Here is a 21,655-nt window from a genome sequence, read left to right as displayed (position 1 = left end):
GATGCCTTCGTGACTCTTGGCGGTGGCGGCTGGAACGTCTGATGCTTTCTGTGCCCGTAAATGATTCTCGGCGGTGGCGGCGATACTTTACTCTCCCCTCTTCTTCAAATGATAGAAAGGTCCTGGTGCATCTGATTTTATTCTGACCATGAATTCCAGGTGTATGGGGCTGCGCGAAAGAGACTGATTTGCCGCCCATTACTGTCAGAACTTATTGGTTTCCGGCTGAAAAATGCCTTCGCTTCTCAACCCTTTGTCCTGCCAGAAATGTTTAATGAGTTGCACAGTTATTTTGGGTGTTTTTTATATTCAAATTTGTAAATAATGCAAGCTGCTTTACATTTCTTGCTTCTAAGTGAAGCCAATGTAGTTCTCTTAAAACCGAGGTGGTATGATCATATTCCTTTATATTAGAGTACAGTCTAGCTGCCATGTGAAAAACTGATATAGTGGTCAAATAGTGGATTCTTGTATTCCGATAAGAGCTGAGATGCCATAGACACTACGAGACACGACACAAGAATGAAGAACCAGTGTTAAGACTGAAGGTTGTAGAAAGGACTTTCATTTTGTTTTAGATATATCATGGCAGACCTGGCCTTGGAAGATGTGTATGCCATATTAATGTTTGCTGACTGGTGTAGGGTGAGAGACCAATTGATTGAAAGTCTGAAAGCCAATTAATATGTCTCTTTGTGTTTTTCCATCCATGGAAGAAAATAAATAACGGGTTAGAGCCCATCAATTGATTACAAATGTTACCATTGGCTGGGTTCAACATCACTCTGGTTTACTTGTTAGTTACTGGTCATACCTCCTGCTTCCTGCTCACCTCCTCCTGCATTCTCCCCCAGTCTTCTGTCCCTGCCATGAAGCATGCATTTAGCAGAGCTTCCTGTCTGTGGCTAGTATCCTCCCACTGGCTGTAGGCTACTGCAGGTACTTTTAAAAAACATTTTTAGTTTTACTTTTGGCCATGCACTGTATGAGTGCATGGCACTGTACTGTCTCCCAATCCCCTGCTCTTCTGCCTCCCATACGCCCTTGCAGCATTCTTGTTTCTCCCACCTGCACTCCCTGTGCTGTTTTCTTCCACTCTTATCCTTGTTGCCTGCCCAACCTGCTGTTTCTACACATGCAAACAAAAGGAGATTATAGACGCAGCGCTGAAGCTTTTCAGAGACTCACCCCCAGTCACAGATCTGGGTTGAATCCATCATCGTTCTTTAGCTCACTTCGTCACCCCAGTTCAGACACAGCTATATGCAAATCAGACTTGGCCCTGTGCCTCATGGGAACAGTCCAGCCTGAACTGCCAAGCCATGTTTTCCCTGGACCGGAAACAAGCATCCTGGGACCGGTTTCAGGGTAACACCCCTCCTCAGCCAGGCTAGCTTGAATCCAGTGGCGAAGTGAGCAAGGGATCCACGTCTGGGCAGGGAGGACCTGCCTTGGCAGTTTGATCTGGACTGTTTCAATGAGGCAGAGGGTCAAGACTGATTTGCATATGGTTGGGTCTAAACTGGGGTGGCATGGTGAGCAAAAGAACAATGGATTTAACCCAGATCTCTTGACTTGGGTGAATGTATGATTTATTCAGCATTCCGTTCATCATTTGTTTATGTGGCACTTTTCACCCTAAGTGGGATGGGTATGCCCAGACGTGGGTCCCTTGCTCACTGTGCCACTGGATTCAAGCTAGCCTGGCTGATGAAATGTAATACCCAGAAACAAGCCTCAGAATGCTTGTTTCCGGTCCAGGGAGGACCTGACTTGGCAGTTTGGTCTGGACTGTTCCCATGAGGCACAGGGCCAGGACTGATTTGCACATGGCTGGGTCTAAACTGGGGTGGCATGGTGAGCAAAAGAACAATGGATTTAACCCAGATCTCTTTACTGGGGGTGAATGTATGATTTATTCAGCATTCCGTCCATCATTTGTTTGCGTAGCACGTTATTACACATGCAGCACAGCAGTATTGATTGCTGTGCAACCTAGCTTTAACTAAATGAAAAGTGATATAATGCGATCGCATCGTAGTGCTTTTTTGTATGCGTTAAGTTGAGTTGCACAACAGCTTCTGTTGCATTGTAATATGTCTAATAAGCATTGACAAAACCAATGTATAGGTAAAACGTATTGGCTTAGCCAGTGCTTGTTTGATTCTTCAAATGGGCCTGTGGGCTGCGCTCTCTGCCCCATCACTCCACTGGAATGATGAGTAGCAGCAACCTGAGCTTTTAAAGTCAGGGGCAGAAACCGATACCACCCCCTGCCCAACCACAACCTACTGGGTGATGCCACCCCCATCCCACCCACAACCTTCTCGGTAGGTGTCTGCCACTCTCCCACTAAAGCAAGAGACCCAGGAAGCGAGGCTCTACCCGAAGCGACAGTCAACATTTGTTAAATAGCAGAAACAACCTGAAACTGGAAAAGTAAGCAAAACCCTAAGCATGCAACTTTAACCTTTATCTTTGTAATGGATCAGTTTTATTTTCTTCCCACTGTGAGACCAGTGCTGACGTGGTGCTATATAAAAATAAGTGAAGCAAAAAGTGATAGACAAATGCTGCACTATGAGGTTGTGCTACATGACGAACATGCAGTGCATCATTGTACTTAATTCATATGACCTTTATGTGAAATTAGACTGGAGTAAAGTAGGAATAGTGTGCCTTCTGCAGTGATCTGCAGGACTAGTCTGAAACTCGGCACCCAAGTCTCAAAATTGATTTTGCTGAGATTCATAAAATGGGTAGCCATTTCAGGTTTGACCTGCGTAGCACTTGCAAAATCGGTTGTAAAGAAAAAAGCCTGAGAAGGGGTTTAGAGCCCACCCATTACTAACCTTTACGTACCATTGGTTGGCTCACCAGTCACTCTCATTTTCTTGGTTCCTATTGGTCAGTTCTTCCTCCTGTGCTGTGTGTCTTTGTCCCCGCTGTAGAGCATGGACCAAGTACAGCTTCCTGTGGCCAGTGTCCTTCCAATGGCCGCAGGTTAATTCACCACCTTCCTCCTCTGCGGTGTCACCCTCCTCGACCTGTGAATCCTTAACTGTGCCCTCCCGCTGTCTGATCTTTTTAACCCGCTGTCCATTCTTTTTAAAACCTGCTCCCCGCTGTTGTTCTCTTTAACCCACCCCACTGGCCTTCTCCTGCTACACATTCTTTGTTCCCCACCGTTCTCCATCTTGTTTCTTGCCACCACCAACCCCCATGCTGTTTTATGACATATTGCACAGAAGAACGGGCTGGTGTGCAACATGGCTTAACGTAAATAAAAACGAAGCGTTCTAGCACAGTCAACGCATACCCATGCAGTGGCGCTTTTTTATTTACTTCAAGCCATGTAGACGAGCAGCCTGTGATATTTTGCAACATCTTGAAAAAAAACGATAGCAAAGCCAAATAGCTCAAACAGACCAATTTGGCTTGTTAGTGTTTTTTTTTTCATAGATGTCACACAGCAGCATGGGCTACTGTGCAACATGGCCTTAAGTAAACAAAAAAGCGCTATGACCTGGTCAGTGCTGGTCCCGACATGGTACCTTGTTTATATTTACTTTATGCCATGTTGCACAGCAGCCCGCACTGCTGTGGACCATCTTTAAAAAACATGGACAACCCCAGTAGATCTTGTATAGATTAAATCTATTAGCTTTGCCAATGCTTGTTTTAATGTTTTATGTTGACTGCTGCACAGCGTCTTGAGGCTGTGCAGCACTACTAAAAGCAATTGGCAAAGCCATTAGACTCCAAAGGTGAGACCTGTTGCCTTGCCAATGCTTGTTAAGTTATTGTAAATGGACATCTTAATGTATCACAAGGAAGAATAGAAACTCGGTACTTACAATTTGTGGAGCGGGGCTCTGTGAATTCAATCTGGGGGCATACCTGAACTGTGGAGTGGTTGTCTGTGTCCCGCTGCTGGTCTCCCTCCCGCTGCTGCACTTCTCCACCAGCGCAGCGAGGGGACTACTACTGCCAGGAGCCTTTGCGGCGGAAGCTGCCACCGCCTACACCGCGCCCGGAGGCGCAAAAAGCGAGGAGAGCCTCGGTGGAGCGGGGCTCTGTGAATTCAATCTGGGGGCATACCTGAACTGCGGAGTGAGTTCTGTGCCCCGCTGTCCCGCTGCTGGTCTCCCTCCCGCTGCTGCACCTTTCCACCAGTGCAGCGAGGAGCGAGGGGACTACTACTGCCAGGAGCCTTTGCGGCGGAAGCCGCCACCGCCTACACCGCGCCCGGAGGCGCTAAAAAGCGAGGAGAGGCCCGCGTCACGGGATCGCGCCGGGAGAAGCCCGGGACAAGGGCGGGAGCATCTGTGGCCGTCCGGGGCCAAAGGAGGCCGGGCTGGGCCACCCCCCCTGACACTCCAGTTAAAAACAAAGGTACTGTTGATCCCTTCCAGGAACGTAAAGGGAACAAACTGTGTGACTACATTGGGACAACTCTGTGGGCCAGCAATAAGGGGCTATCTGAGTTTGTGTGGGAGTTTGGGCCAGGGGCAGAAGCAGATTTTGCGCGTTTGAGTAGCTTGGGAGGGGGTCTCTGGCATCTACTTTGCATCAGTGTCCAGCAAAGCTTACGTGGTAGTTACTGCTGTAAGTTTACCTACTAACAGACCGATGATATAATGGCCAGCACGGTTCAAACCAGCTCAGCCAGGCACACCTTACGCACCCCACCTGGCCTCCACTCGGCAGGCAAACTAAAGGGAATTGCCCCTACCCCCCCACTTGACAAACCTACAGCAATAGACCGAATGCTGCGCAAAGCAATAGGGGTAGTGGCAGATGAAATTGAGCGCACAGAGAGGCGTCTTTCACTAACTCTACAAATTGATTTAACGGCGTCACAAGTGGACTGTGAGGTAGAAGAGTCAGCAATTCCTACACACACTTTATCAGACCCCGAGTTAACTGACATCCCCTGCGCCCAGGGGGGACCCCGAAAGTTCAAGAGACATATAAGGGGGAGGTATCGCTCAATTGGGCAAGAATAAGAAGTTGAGCTCCAAGAGAGCAAGGCAGAAGAGGGGCATACCATTTGTGGCTGCGAGTAAAAAGCCTTGTACCACAGCTTCGTCTCAGGGTGAGGATCAGTCATATACCCAAGCCCCCCCATGTGGGTAGCTCAAATTATTTCTGACCTACAGGCCCATTTTGAAAATGTTATCAATACCCAAATGAAATTAATCAGTAGTAGACTGGACAAGATAGTCACCTTGGTAAAAACAAAGGGACTGGGTGGCGGGAGCACCCTGGCCACTCCAAATTGCATTATAGGAGGGGAGCTGTTGGACCCGGCCCTTTGGGCAGGTTCACCCCGAGACTTTTTGCTTTTTCCTAGCCTGTTTCTGGAACCTGGTGGTGGTGATTTTAGGCCTCTGCGCACTTTTTCACTGTGGTACAGTGTAAAGTGCTTGAGCTTCCTGTGTATGTGTGGTGAGTGACCTGCCTTCCCATAGGAATGAATGGGGAATATGTATGCCCATGGTAGTTCCTGATGTGTGGGGAGTGCAGGGGCGAGTTTGGTATGAGCGAACTCGTGAGACTGAATGCTGCGAAATGGTATATGCGGCATGAATGTGTCTAGTCTAGAAGTGCCACTTTTGCAAGTTGGCATATTTGTGTAATTTGTGTCTGGCGTGTGATTGGCTGGTGAGCCTGGGTCAGGAGTGCCTGGGCCTGCTTGTGGATTGACTGTCTGGTTTGAGGGTGACAGGGGCTGGTGAGCCCAGGAGGTTGTCTGAGTCAGCCCAAGGATGAAAGGCAGCATCTGCTGCCAGGGAAGTGGGAGGAGATGGCACCTGATAGTGAAGGGCTGTGCCTGCCTGACTACAAAGCTGGCTCCACCTCCTGCTGGGCGACTGTCACCTCTGTCCCTGATACTGACAGGACTTCCCTATAACCAGTTCTAGCTGGTTCTCACACTGAGACTTCAAATACTTCAAAGACTTTTCACTGTATAAGAAGGGGCTGTGTCCCCTTCCAAAATGTTCTTATTTCTAACTTGAATCTGCCAGGGGCATGCTGCTGCTGGGGCTCAGGGGAATCCCTGAGCCTCCCTGAGCCCTGCCCAGCCCCTGGACTCCTGATGGACTTTCCCTGCTGGGAGCTGTGTTACTCCATCTTTATTCTGCCAGGACTGCTAAGGACTTTGCTGCATCTCCTGGAAGACTTTACTGGACTTTAGATGTCCTTATAGCGCCGGGGGCGCTGTAGATTGATTGCTAGCGCTGATAGCGCTTTATCTTTAATCCTGGGCTGGAGGGCGCGTGTTTTGGCCCCTTTAGCGCTTTGGAGCGCTTTATCTTGCCCAAGCGCTTAGTAGCGCTTTTATTTTCATGTTTATTGGGGGCCGGTGCCCACCGGCAGTGCCCCTTGTGCTCACTGCCGCAGCCTGGGGTCCTGAAAGTGACCAGGAGCCGAGGAGAGGAAAACAAAGGGGCCGGGACCTGATTGGTCCCTCGTCGACAGGAGCCGTGCTCTGATTGGCCGTTGCAGGAGGCCTGTCCCCGAGAGTCGCGCTGAGATTGGCCGCCTGGCCCGCAGAGGCTCTGACGTCACTGGGGGCTCGCCGCAAGAGCCGCAATGAGATTGGCCCATCGCTCGTGTCCTGGTCGAGAAGAGGCGGAGAGCGAGAATGGCCGCCCGGGGCTCCTGTGATCTGGAGGGAGCCCCGGGAAAAGAGGAGTGAAGCATGGCTGCCGGTGAACAGGGCTCCCGTGTGCCGAGGGAGCCCTGCAACAAGAGGAGCGGCGTGCAGAGAAGAGCGGAGGGGGCGCGAGGCACATTGCCGGTGCCTGCCCCCACCGCGAGCACAGAAGAGCCCCGCTGTCCAGTGAGTGCATCGAAGGGGAGGGGACTGTCGGGGCACATTGCCGGTGCCCGCCCCTCCCCCTCCGGAGTGAGCGCCTGAGTGCAAAGGGGCCCGGGGGGGCCCCCAGTGTTGCCGAGTCCCCCGAGAGGGACTCCGGCTACCCTACCTGGACTCACAAGCCCATGAGAGGCTCTTAGGGGGACATTGTGTTCGAGCCCAAGAGGTCCCCGTCCATAGTTGTTTGGAGAGCCTAGATAGGCTCGGAGGGGGCATCCCTTTGTTTAGAGCCACGGAGGCTCCGAGGGGGCATTTGAATCTACGAGCCCAGCGAGGCTCGAGGGGGCCATTGGTTGCAGAGCCTGAGGGCTCCATGGGCCATACTTGTTTTAAGAGTCTGTGAGGCTCTTGTGTTATGCCAGAGCCTGTGTGGCTTCAGCAGTGGCGCAGTTTGCGCCCAAGGGTCAGTGAGGGCCCTGGCGCCGTTTTAATGATCTCCAGCTGCCCAGCAATTAGTGAGCAGCTGCACCGTTTAGGCGCAATTTCAGGAGAGAGTCCCTGTGTGGGACGGGGAGGGCACAGTGGTGCCAGGCCTTCACAGCTGCGCAGCACTTAGTGCCAGCTGCTACGTTTAGGCTCTCTGTTCTTGAGACTGGCGCTGCATGGCATTGAGACTCAGGGCGCCTGAGCCCCAACAAGGCCAGCTGGCCTAGGGACTGCCACCGTTGGTGGCTTATGTAAGTTATGCGCAATGTGATTTCTATGTTTTTAATAGTAATTGCCTACTGTGTGTTTTTGCGCTATTGTGTTGTTCTGGCACCTCTGAATATTTTTAGGCATCATGTGTCTTTCTTTCCATGCGCCGCACCTCTGAATGTTTTAGGCATCATGTGTCTTCTTGCGCTGCACCCCTGAATGTATTTTATTGCATCATGTGCTTTATTCTTAACACCTCTGAATGTTTTAGGCATCATGTGTTTCTCTTTATTACTCCTCTGAATGTGTTTCATGCATCATGGGTAATGTGTTCTTGTGTATACCCCTAAATGTATTTTATTCTTAGATGGTTGTTCTTTTTAGTACAGGTGGTCCTAGTAAGGTCCTGGTTCCTGTTACCAGTGGATACTGGTTGTGATCTTTTTGATTACCATTTTATGTTTATTATTCCTTAGTCTAAAAGTGCTATATCTGATTCTGACAGTGGCCCATGTGGCCCTGTCTTGTAAATAATCCCTTATGAATGTTGCCCGTGCCAGTTGGCACAATGTACATGTGTGATTTTTATCTGATGTGTTTTGACAATACAAAAGTTATTTTATAATAACCTTGTGTGGAGTTCCTTTTGTAGTGTGCCTAGTATGTTGTTGCTGTTGTGTGCTGGCGCAAATGCTTTACACATTGCCTCCGAGTTTAGCCTTACTGCTTGTGCCAAGCTACCAAGGGGGTGAGCAGGGGGTTATCTTGGCGTGTGACTTCCTTGCCCTGACTAGAATGGTGGTTTCTGCCTGGCTTTGGCGTCAGCCTTAGCCTACCAGAAATAGCCAGTTCTAACAGGAGCCTATCACCACAAATCTGGCCAATGCTACTTGCAGTAACCCTGCAATAGGACCAACCACCATTGCCACATACCCCTCTCAAATTGTGGACCATCAAGGGTCATATACAACTCGGGTCCCGAAGGGTCACACTGCCATTATGGGAGAGATGAACCAGGTCGGGCCAAAAATTACTCACCATATCACAGTCCACAGACCGTCTTCTCCAGCACCCCTGACACGGCACCAAGTAGAAGGATCCTCCCCCATGGCACACACCAATATCTTACCTAGTATCAATTTACTGCCTCAAGCAGCCACATACGTAATTGTTCTAACAGGGGCCCCCGAGCTAAGGCCAGATCAGACCGAGGCCCACGACGAGCTTAAAAATAAAGTCATGTTTTGGCTAAATAAGTACAGACCCCGAGCTGAGAACGAACAGGGGGAAATCTTGTTGGTACGTAGGATGAACAGTGTGGGGAACAGGCCCAAGGACATCAGCGGGGACTGTGTGGTGGTAAACTTCAGGAACCCCCCCCCCCATTGTTGACCAAATAATAAGCTGGGGACCGCTCACTCATTATAGCAACATTAGATCTATGCCCTTATGCTTCTTCTACTCAAGGGGCACGCACAACCCGGGCCATTACCTTGCTTTTCAAAAAGAAATGAGTGTATCCGGGTGGGGTTTCAACGTCCACCTTCACAAGCTCCCATTAGGAATCAAGGAGTGATACACCTGAAGAATATATTTGATCCCTTGATGACCCTGGAAGAATTAGACTGACTAGTGAAGGATAGACCCGCCAAAAGAGAGGCTGCTGTAAAAAGGGTCCTCACATAGATGTTGTACAGCCCACAGTTTTGCCCCAGCACTCCTAACAAATAATTCATTAGATACTCCCTCTGAACTGGTGTGCGGATTTAGAGAGGGCCCACAAGATTGGCCCGCAGCTGATACTCAAACAACTGGATTGGATATTACTGCCTTGTCCACCCAGCACCTGAACGTGCACACCAAAACAGAATCCAAGGAAGCCCTGAATGGGAATAGGGCAGAAAATAGTAATTCCATCACACCTTTTAGTCCGACCCATAATCAGGAGGGGTTAAGGCTGCTTTCTTGGAACATAGCTGGGCATGCAGCGAAATTCAATAACCAGGACTGGAAGGAATACAGCACCAGGTTCCAGGTAATATTCTTGCAGGAAACCTGTGTTACAAGTGCTTCTCAGTCCCTGCCCAGAAGTCTACATCAGGAAGAGCCATGGGAGGACTAATTATATATGTGGACTTACAGGTAGATGGAGTGTGGACTGACCTCAACTGGCCATCACATAACATGCAGGCCTTGGGTGTTACACGTAAAGGGGTTAAATATCACTAAGATCAATTTATATAACGCTGTGGGGACTAATGGGAAGGGATCCACAATAAAAGAACTGGACAGACGCCATAACGCAGAGCCAGTCTCCAGGAAAAGGGTGGTGGCGCCACTTTTTGTTATTGTTGGCGACTTTAACTGCCACCTTTGCCCGACCCTGAGACCTATTAACAAGGACTGGTCCCGTTGCATGTTGGAGGACGGCCCACACTTCTTGCACTCAACCGAGGGGATGGAATTGGACAGGCTGCTTAAAGGCCACGACCTGGTCCACACATTTGACCTAGTGGCAACAGAAGATGGAAAGGAGATTATTCCCACTTTTAAGGGCAGAGGCTGCCGCTCCTTTATTAACTATATTATGGTCTCTAGTTTGCTTAAAGTTTGGGTGAAAGGAGCAGAGATTGAATATAGTATTTATAGTGACCACAATCCCCTAGTGTTGGAGCTAAAAAGTCCACCCACTAAAAGGGTATCCCGGGGGCTAGGCAATATTGAGAGGGCAACTGACCAGGGGCGGCGTCTCAGGTGGGCCAAAATAGACAGGGATAGGTTTTATAAATCATTAATGGATGAAGGGGAGACGCCTTTAAGGTGTGTCTCGACCTTTCCCTAGAGGGTGTTGCTGTTGTAAATGCATTCGAGGATATAGCGTATCTGATTGATGGATTTCTAACGACCACCAAGATGGCGAGTTTAGACATCACACCAAGATGGTTCGACAAAGCCTGCTCGCAGGCCCACAAGAAGTTGAAAGCCAGCCTCAAAACACTACCACAAGATAAGTCACACATTGCCCAATGTAGGCGCATATATAAGGAAGCCTTACAAACTGGGAAACAATCTTTCCAACGCCAAGCCTGAGAGGATCTAAGGGAGGCTGTGGAGAGAAGGGACCTGACAGCATTTTGGAAAATCATAAATATGTTTTCAGGATGCAAATGCCCCCAAGATATGTAACACAATTCTACCAGAACAATGGCACACCCACTTCCAAGATTTATACAACCACAAGGGTGCAAATCACGAGGGTAACGAGCCAGGCCCCCGGTTACCAGGCCTGAGTTCAGGCTGAATGAAGTAGTGGGGCAATTCAGGGCCTATCTAAAAATAAAGCCCCAGGCCCAGATGGTATACCACCTGACCTCTATCTAAGTAAGATTGAGCTATGGGCCCCCATTTGATGAGGGTTTTGAACGCAGCGGCCGAAACAGGTCTCCCACGCTCGTGGTCCACAGCAATAATAGTCCCCATTTTTAAAAAAGGGAACAGGGACGACCCCCAATGTTATCGCCCGATATCCCTAATTGACCTAACGGCTAAGGTGCTGGGTCGTGTGGTTCTTAATCGCCTTAAGGAATGGGCTGATATACATAACATCATTACTGACACACAATATGGGTTCAGGGAGGGAAGGTCGACAACGGACCAATGCCTGAACCTCTACCTCCTGGTTGCCAAGTATACAATAGCTAGTAATGAGGCAGTATACTTGGGGTTCATGGATCTCTGCTGCTTTCGACCATGTCGACAGAGAAAAGCTTTGGGCTCTGATGACAACTTTAGGGGTAGAGCCCGACCTTGTGAACATATTGAAAGCATTGCATTGGAATACCTCAGCCAAAGTGCATTTTAACTCAGAAGGAGAGGGATCACATCACCTTTTCCATGCAATAGTAGGGGTCAGGCAAGGTTGCATTTTAGCTCCCTTTTTGTTTTCCCTATACATTAACAACTTAGATAGGGAACTAGGCAAACTAGGAGTAGATTCCCCCCAGGTAGGCTCCGGTCCGGTCCCCGTTTTGTTGTACGCGGATGACGCGGTATTGCTGGCCTGTACCCCTAAGGGCCTGCAGAGGTTGATTGATGGATTTGTCAGTTTTATGAATTCACTTGACTTATCTGCAAATTTGGATAAATCCTACGTCATGTTGGCAGGGGTAAAACCCTTTAAGAACTTTGCAAATAAGATAGGAACTTATAAACTAGGGTTGGTTCAGTCCTTTCCATATCTTGGTTTGCTCTTTGATGGGTTGCTAAACTCCTAGTGGAAAAACATTGCTCCAAACTGGTGGCCTCCACAGGAGCTATAATGAACTATGGTCGGAGGCTGGGAAGGTGGTCGCCTGAACAAATTATGAATCTATACAGATCAATTTGTTGCTTCAAAGTGACTTATGGGTCGGAAGTCTGGGGTTTTACAAGCACCCAACAGTTACAGGCAGAGGAAAATAAATATTTTAGAAAGGTCCTCAAAACCCCACAAAGCATCTCTGCCCACATGATGAACTAGGGGGTGGAGTACATCGAAGACCTAATAAAGGTCAGACCTCTTATAGCCTGGCGGAAGATCTGGACTAACAACGAGGCAGATCTAAGCAGACAAATTAATAAAGACTGTTTGAAAAGGGATAAAGGACTGAGTATCCCCTGGCTTAAATATGCAAAGGGCACATTTGAGGGTATTGGCTGCTTGAATCTCTTTACTAACCCTGAGGAAATTACCGCCTATGACAAATTGATAGTTAAAAAAATATATATAGGGAACGGGCAGCCACACGTAGGGCTGTCACCGAAGAACAAAAATCCACAGTGGGTGCTTACAGACTCCTGAAAACAGAGGTAGGAATGGAACCCTATCTCGCACTGACATATAATGCCCAGGATAGATTTTATATGACCCGTTTTAGGCTCAACCTCTTACACTACATATTGGCCGATCCTTCGGGTTTTACGCCATTGGTTGAGCAGAAGGGTACCTGCGGCTGCGACAATAGGTCTCCGTAGGATACCCTTCATTTTGTGTTATGTTCATTTTATACCTTACCCAGGCGTAAGTTTTTAGTGGGTATTTTAAAACAAGCAAAGTTTAAACACGCTAAGGTTGCATTATTGTTTTTGCAAAGGGCTAATGATCCCTACACCCTGTTTTGTATAATGAGTTTTATCAGGATTTCTGTAAGGCTGAGGAATTCGAGGGGGCCATGTTGAATGTACTGTTTGTGAACTGTATAACCATGGGTCAATGAATTGTATTTTAACTATTTCTTATTGTTTTTATGTACTTTTATGGTATTTTTCAAATGCCGAATAAAGACATATTGTAATTGAATACAATCTACTGATTAGCCTTTCCTTTCATGCCACTTTGATTTTTCAGATTTAACCTCTAATACTGCATTTAGATGTAAACTTTACAGAGAAGTCTTCCCCTCCTGAGGCATCCTTTGATCTGATGTTCTAGAACAAATGAAAAAAAGCTGATTGTATCAGTCTTAAGTCGAATTTGATTTGTTCATACCGTTTAAATTTTTTCACGCCTAGTTGTTTGCATCAACATACGAAGGGTTAGACCAATATTAGCTTTTACCCTAAGCCACGTGCATCCAAGCATCAGGTTCCCATTCAGAAGCAATGTTTAGGCCAAACTCAAAAAGTTAAGAAAAAACGATAATTTACGTCTTTAGAGGCAAATAAAAGAGAAGACAACACTGTTAAAAGGCTAAGGCATTGGAATCTAAAATTACATTATCAGAACCCCTTGTAAACTTGAACTGGGATTTATGATGACAATGAGATTTAGTCTGCAGGTGACGTAGGAACTTAGACCTCAAGACCTTGTTGTTTTTCACTAACTTCTTTAATTTGAACTGTTGTTCAGAATTCATCCCTGAGGTTGATCTGACACAACGAGTTCCTGGGTCTCTTGCAAGGCCGAATTCACCCGCCTGTGGTTGAAGGAGGAACAAATATATCTAGACATGCTTTGTAAAGAGTTTCTTCCCGTTGTGCAGTGGATGGAAACTGTGGTATAGCTTTCCTTAATGAAATGAAGAATGTTGGCACTTAGTGGCTATTCTGTTGTCACCTGTCATGAATTGGCACTTGGGTTCTCTGCCCAACTTTCGAAATGTGCATTGTTTTGGGTAATTTTTTAATCCTGGGAAAGAAAACTGTATGGCCTGCCTCTTGATGACAAACAAGTATAATATATACATTTGGTGTTTAAAAAAAAAAAAAGAATTTTATTTTACATTTCGGTTCTGTTTGCATATTTTTTCACTTATTGACCAACTATATTAAACCATCATTTTAGGAGTTTTATGTGGCACCTCAGTTGCCTTCAGAGTGCTAGGAATAAAAGAAATAAATGTGTCAGTCAACAGAAAAAGAGATAATAAGGTTGGACCTCAGTTGGAGGCTTGGACTGGTCCTTGAACGGGCATTCTTAAGTCGCTTCCCATGCTGTAATTGGTGCCTAGCAGTATGTCTGTCTGAATAGCTTGGTTTTGAGGCGTGTACAGAATTAAAGATATCTAAATACAAATTGGAGCTGAGGACTAAGTGTTCAAAAGTCTAAACATTTTTAAACTATATTGATTCATGTTACATTAGCAGGAGACCAGCTATTATTTTTGTATGATTTTTCAAAACAAATTTAATGTGTGCACTTAAATGGAGAATACACCTATTATTATATTTTTTGCATATTTATTTTATTTACTAAAGGCTATACCACGAAGTGCCTCAGTTCAGCATCTTTATTGAAAAGGATCCTATTAAGAAGTTGATTGATAAATCTTGCATGGTTTAGAATTCTAGTTGGGGCAGCCACGTGGAAGGGTCACAGAGAGAAAGGCGTGGATGCTGTCAAATCCATTCTGTAAAATTTACTTTGCCTGGCATCGAGTAAGAGTGCATTGCTTCCACGTAGTTACTTTTTGAGTTTTAGGGTGTGTTTTTGATTTTCTACTGAACAGTTTTATGCTTTCTGGCTCTTAGCCCATGTTTATATTTTCTTATTTAACTTCTTGGAACATTTGCTCCTTTTGTGGAGCTCTTTTTTATAAACCTTTTATGACCATAAATGTGTTGCCCACATCCTGCACTATAGAGATCTGAAGATTGTCAACATGTTTTCAGCTTATCCGTCCATCTCTTAAGTTAGAAGCGTTCATTTTTTGAAAAGGCTGGTTTTCTATGATTTAGGAGTTTTTAATATTTGCTTTTGGTGCTCTGTGATACAAAAGAAGCAATTTTAATGAATTGATGGTTGGACCATTATCTGATTTTCCTGAAATTACCTAAGAGGTCACTATTAGGGTGAAAGAAGCTGCAATCCACTGCTATTTTGCACCCCATGAAATTAATGTGCACTGAATACCCATTCACCATAAAGTAAAAGCAGGAGAAATGGATGACTCTCCTCCCCCACTTGGATAATTAAAGTAATGCAAAGAGGACACATAGGCCAACATGTGCTAAGGTTTCATTTTACGATGACCTAATAGCAGATTTTTGCGATTCACTATTAGGAAAACTCAAACACCTATGTACTAATGTGTCCTTGACACATTTAGCGATTCCTAATGGGGTTGCAACTTACCTACCTCATTAATATTCATGAGGTAGGTCTCAATTTGCGACCAATTTGTAGCCGCTAAAAACGCAGAGATAGTGGCCTGCTGGGGACAGCAAACCACCATGTCTTTAAAAAAAAAATAATAAGTTACTTTATTTAAAGGCAGCACAGTTTCTTTAGGAAAACGGGTTGCGTTTCAAAAATAAAAATGAAATGTTTATTTCCTTTTTTATGAGTAGGCAGTCGTCTGTGGAACCACTGCCTGCTGTTTAAACATTTTGCAGGCATTCACAAAGGGTAAAGGGTTCCTTAGACACTTGTTCTCGTTTTCGACTGGGTTATCACCTACATGAAGTAGGCTGTAAAATGTGAATGTTTTGTGACTACATTTCAGTCGCAAGACATTTGTACATGGCACTGCAAGTCGCTAGTTTAAACACACCTTCCTAATGCCGAATCAAGAAAAGCCAATTTGTGATTTAGGCTTTATACATGCCAGAAAGCCTTTTTGCTTTAGCAGACAGGCTGATTCTGCGAATAGTCCCATTTGCGACTGGCAAAAAGTTTTGTGCCCGTGGCCCATAGTCCCTGAGGTCCATCTCCTTCTCAGTTGCATAGTGTAGTTTTTTATACCTGGTTTCTTAAAGTTGGGAAATCGAGCAGGGTTGGCAGAAGGCTGTGATGTGACGCCATAGATGGGCAAGTATGCCACGTACAAAAAATCAGAAAAAAAAGAGAAATATTCAAAACCGAATATAATTTCATCTGCACGTCTGGGATTTGATTAGCAAGCAAACCGTTGAGAGAGAATGATAATTTGAAGCAGAGGGCGCACCACATAGATTGAGGGTTTCAATGATAGGCAAGAAGTAGTTCAAGTGCATTGTTAATCATGGGATCATCCCAAAGTTTGAGGTGGCATAATAGCCCTTGGACTCTTTCAACCTTGGCATAGTTGCACATTGTGCATCCACTTGCAAGATGAAAACGAGTTAAAGTGTCTGAATTCTAGGAGAGGAACATCACAGTGCTAGGGGGGAGGCATTGCTGATGGTGCCAGAGATCTCGGCTGGAACGTTGTTCAGTGTAAGTGGCGATTAAAGGATGGGATGTCTCATGTCTGAGTGGGCATTCAAGAGTAGGTAACCACTGTTTTGGCTACTTATTGCAGGGGGTCCATATTGGAAGTTATGCGCACAGCCTTAGTGCCCAGACTTAGGAATTTAAGGGGGACAACTCTTGCATGTTTAACTTCCCTTCCTCGGTGGGCAGTGGTGGAGGGTTGGGTATAGGAGTGAAGATTGAGAAGAAAGGGTGTTGCAAAATTGAGTGCATCATCGGAGTACACGAGGAGGCCATGTCAAAGTATTTATTATTTTGTACTCCTGATGGAGATGCTTTAAAATGGAACATATTAGCAATTAGACACATCCTTTTGTTTCAGAAGAACTATTTGTGCCATCCTTATTCATCAGATTGTGTTTGTGGTCACTCTTGCTGTATCATGTATATTAATCCACAAATGGAAATGCATATGAGGACATTTATATTCTCTTAATCTTTTACAGGTTAACCTGAATGACTCGCACAATCAAATGGTGGTCCACTGGGCTGGAGAGAAAAGCAATGTAATTGTAGCGCTCGCCAGAGACAGTCTGGCACTTCTGGGATCAAAAAGCAGTTCTGTGAGTATAATATGCATTTTGATTTCGGTGAAATTGTGACTGACTTGTGTGTCTTGATGTTTGGCTAAAGTGATTTGCCTAGGAATTAAAGGAATTAATTATAGTCCTTCTGTATACTAAACCTTGTTTTGTGGGGAAAACAATCTAAAGATAGTCTTAAACATCCAGGAGTCTTCTTCAAGGGTCAGGCAAATGTGTCCTCCCTAATACGTCTTGGCAGATTACAGTGAATATACCTTTTTAGATCCCACTATGAAATAGTGTAAACGTTCTGTTTGAAAATAAATTAAAAATAGTTATATTTTAAATCCGGCACTCGGGAGAGATCTACATTTTAAAGCAAATAACATTGGTAGGGTTGTTAAGCCATTCCTTTTGTTTCTCATACAGTAGTTTCTTTCAGTGCACTACTTTGAGTATAAAAGCAAATTGTGGTAACTTTCAAACAACCAGCACATGGCTGTTGACAGTTTTGTCTCCATAGCATTGTAGATCGATGTAGTCCTTGCATCATTCACAGTCGCGGATGCTGCCTAGAAGAAGCAGTGGGGTGGGTGGGGTGGGTGGGGGGACGAAGGGGCGGTGAGGTGGTGGGGAGGGGGTGGGAAATCTGGTAAACAAAAAATAAATCACTTACCTCCCAGCCGGCTGACTTACCAGCTGCTGCTGCCACTCTTGTGTCCCGTCCCCTTCCTGTCTTCTTCTACTGAGAAAAAGGAAGCAGGAAGCACCAGGGCTCCCATGCTCCCCACAGCCAATCTCATCACTGCAGTGCAGGTCTGCAGGCCCTACAGATCTCATCCTGAGATCTGACTGGCTACCACCACCTCAACCAGGGATTGGAGGCAGCCATCTTAGGAATCAGGACTCAATCTCGAGTCCTAAATAAATAATTAAAAAAAGACATATGGATCCCCTGATCAGCTAGGCCTGGTGGTGGGGTCCCAGAGGGACAATGCCATGAGCCAAAAACATTTTTTTTGTATTTTATTTTGCAGTGAATTCGCTGAGAGCCACGTAGCAGAGACTTCTAGATCATTGAGAAGCTCAAACACACTTTTGCTCCTACCTCCCAATCTGAAAAAAATAATCTAACAAGTCTTGCTCTTTTTCTGGAAATGTTCTGAGCAGATGAAACTCTCTACCTAGCGATCTGCGATGCAGTCCCTCCTTTCCTGGCTTCAAAAGAGATCTGAAACTCCTCCTCCTCCACAAATATTTTATTTCTTAGACTACTGTTTTTGGTCTGTTATCGTGTGCTCAGGACTAAACCTTATGCTACAGTCCGCTATTTGCTTGTTTGTTAAGGTGCTGTGTTGCGTACTATTATCTACTGTGTCTCGCCTCATATGTTTTATTGCGTTCCTGATTCACTGGATTCGCTTCTGATCATGTAAAGCGCTCTGACACCTTCGGGTCTAGCTAGTGCTATATAAAACTTTTATGAATAAATACATTTTGCCTTTTCCAACTGTGTTTGGTTAGCTTGGAAAGTGAAGACCTGAAAAAGGTTTTCACCGCTTCCCAAACTGTGAAATCTGAAGCCGAATCGATATTGCTTTCTGAAAATTAATCGAGAGTCTCACTCATCTGTTCTCCTCTTTTCTCTTTATAGTTAGTAAAGTTTTGTCAAAGATCCATCTGGATCTGAGCGACTCTGGTGCTGGTAAACCAATATCTCACAAGGCTTTTACGTATTTATTATAATTGCATGTTTATGGTGCAAAATGTTAAAATATTAGCTGAGACTTGTTTGTTTTATTATTAATATTATGTTTGTTTCCTTAGAGGAAAAAAATAAATATAATGAAAAAAATCTCTTGCCCTATCCAATCTCGTCCAAGACGCAGACCAACTTTGTGTATATATGTATATTTTAAAAAATTTCACCCACAAAAGGGCAGTCCTCAATGGCTACAAGACTTAGCTCGACCACAACCCAACTGTGAAGAATTTTCCACCTTCTTTAATCAGAAGACTGACAACATCAGGAAGAATCTCTTAAAAGACCCATTACTACAAAGCGTTCCTCAGACGATAACTGCTCCTTCAATCCCAACTGCGCCACTCCAAAGCCACCCAAAGTTTGACCTAAAAAACTAAGCAACCTGGTCATCCTTTGCTACTTACACTGAAGAAGCTCTAGGCAAGATTCTTAATGCCCTGAAGCCCGCCAATCACCTCACCGATCCTCTCCCTGCAAGCGCCGTTAAAGACTTAACCCCATAGCTACTTCCTCTCCGGACAAAAATCATTAACAGTTCACTGCAACAAGGAAGCATCCCGGACTCCCTCAAAGTCGGGCAGATATCACCCATTCTAAAGAAACTAACAGCTGCACCATCGGACCTTAACAACTATCGTCCTATCTCCAATATTGCTCCCCTGGCCAAACTACTTGAAAATGTGTACACCACCAACTGACTACACATATTGATCACTTTGACCTTCTTAACAAATACCAATCTGGTATCAGAGCTGGCCACAGCACTGAATCAGCCATGACACATATTATTGACGATGCGTTACAAATCCTTGACCAGAACGGATCATGCTTACTCATCCTGCTTGACCTATCCTCAGCCTTCGAAACGGTCAAACACGACAATCTGTTGGATCTCCTAAAACATAGAATGGGGCTATGAGGCTCAGTTCTAAATTGGTTTACCTCCTTCCGCCATGACCGCACGCAAAAATTCAAGATCAACAACACTCTCTCCGAACCCATACCAGTAATGCTGGGAGTCCCGCAAGGGTCGGCACTATCTCCAACATTGTTTATTCTGTTCATAGAACCACTCACCAAAATACTTCATGAGTCTAATGTGCAATATCATATGTACGCTGACGATACACAACTTTATCTTAAGATCAACACCCTAGAAGACATCAAATCGCTTAACACAACGCTCAGTAACACCCAGACCTGGCTGGCGGAGAACCACCTCAAATTGAACGCTCTTAAAATACAATTCCTCCTTATAGCCCCTCCCGCCAAAGTCCCCATAATGCAAGATTTGATCAAACACCTTACGGCACTCAACATTCAACCAACCATCGTGGACTCTGCGAAATCCTTAGGAATAAGTCTCGACAGCAACCTCACTATGCAGAATCACATCAGCAACGCTACAAGAGGAGCACACTTCCAGATAAACACTTTGAGGAAGCTGAAACCCTTCTTGCCTGCAAATGACTTCAAGCTGGCAGTTCAAGCGCTAGTTATTCCTCTTGTGGAGTACGGAAGTGTCTCTCTGTGTGGCCTTCCAAAAGCCCAGGATATGGAATAAACTTCCACCAGAAACCAGACTAAATGCTTCTACCGTTCAGAAGCGGTCGCTCCACCACGCTCCCTGGCCACTTAAGTATCACTGCACTTGTTCCGCTCATCGCTCACTGCTGATATTGAATTTCCTGTGTTTTGTCTAAAATCGTAAGCGGCGCTTTGCATCTCAAATCCTCTCTGCTTGAATTTAATCGCAGCGCTTCATTGCGCTCAGTGCTCACTGGTGTAACCGCATTTGCTGTGCCTGTCTAAAATCGTAAGCGTCGCTTTGTATATCATATTCCTCTGTGCTTTAATCTATTCGTAGCGCTTCATTGCTCCCAGTGCTCACTGCTGTAACTGCATTTGTTGTGCTTGTCTAAAATCGTTAGCGTCACTGTGCATCTTAAATTTCTCTGCGCCTGAATTCAATCGTAGTGCTCTATTGCCCATTTCCATCACTGTTTTGCTCGCACTCATCGGTATATTACATTTTGACTGATCGTGCTGGTGCCACTACTGCCCATAGCTTTACTCCACACCCCAATCTCGTCCTGCTTTGGTTTTGTTTATTTTGCAGCCATTTTGCTGTTGTTGTTCTGCCTCCTGGCCCGTCTCTACACCCCGCCCCCGCCTCCCAGCTGACCCTCCCTCGCCCCTCCCCTTCCACTATCCACATATGACAGATGCATTTCCGTGCAGCGTTCACGCGCAGCGGTCGCGCCCCACGAGCGCTGAAGGTGCGCCAAAGTTAAGCCCGTCTACGCCCGTCCGCGCCTGGACCGCGCCCAGCGCCAGACCCCCTGGTCCTCGCGGTCCTCGCAATACCCACCCCACTCGCTTAACGTATGATGCTGCTACTCTCCTTGCCCTTAACCCCGGTCGCACCCCACTTTGCTGCGTAGCTATCCCTGGACACACCCGCGGACCATTCACCTACCACTCCTGCAAGTTCGCCTGCGTCAGGACCCACGCCAAATCCTCCTCCTCCAAACACAACTCAAGACTCTAACCACCTGAAATGCATCCTGCTGAACACCCGATCGGTCCACAAACACGCCACTGAACTCTGGGACCTACTCGACACTACATCGCCGGACGTCGCCTTCCTTACAGAAACATGGATGAACGCCTCATCAGCGCCCGACATCGCCATAGCCATCCCGGACACCTACAAGATCATCCGAAAAGAACGCACCAACCAATCAGGAGGAGGCATCGCCATCGCCCATAAGAACACCATCTGAATCACGACCAGTTCCAACGGTAACCTCGCGACCGCCGAACACCTTCACTTCCAGATCCACACCGACCCCAGGACCACACTCAGAGGCACCCTCATCTACAGACCACCAGGAACCCGCACACAATTCAATGAAATCATCACCGACTTCATCAGCCCACATGCCCTCACCTCCGAGAACTACATTCTACTGGGAGACCAACTTCCACCTGGAAAAGAAAAACGACAGCAACACCACCACCCTCCTGGACAACCTAGCCAACCTCGGACTCAAACAACTTGTTGACACCCCCACCCACTTAGCCGGACACACGCTCAAACCTATCTTCACCTCCAGCAAACACATCTCCTT

General features: G+C 46.2%; 1 protein-coding gene across 1 annotated transcript in view; it reads left to right on the top strand.

Moving 5' to 3' along the window:
- Positions 1–585: 585 nt before the first annotated feature.
- The window catches only part of LOC147666329 (sortilin-related receptor-like), a gene marked incomplete at its 3' end in the record, with an annotated part of 215,830 nt that continues 194,760 nt past the window's right edge, over positions 586–21,655 (top strand). Inside the window, exons 1-2 of the mRNA XM_086949128.1 lie at positions 586–645; positions 16,679–16,795. Of these exons, the coding sequence (XP_086805254.1) occupies positions 586–645; positions 16,679–16,795 (177 nt within the window). The remainder of the gene's footprint in view (positions 646–16,678; positions 16,796–21,655) is intronic.

Source organism: Lissotriton vulgaris, unplaced genomic scaffold, assembly GCF_964263255.1.
Source record: "Lissotriton vulgaris unplaced genomic scaffold, aLisVul1.2 SCAFFOLD_3467, whole genome shotgun sequence".
Taxonomy (NCBI): domain Eukaryota; kingdom Metazoa; phylum Chordata; class Amphibia; order Caudata; family Salamandridae; genus Lissotriton; species Lissotriton vulgaris.
The sequence above is the reverse complement of the archived record's forward strand: the minus strand, read 5'-3'. Positions and strand labels throughout refer to the sequence as shown.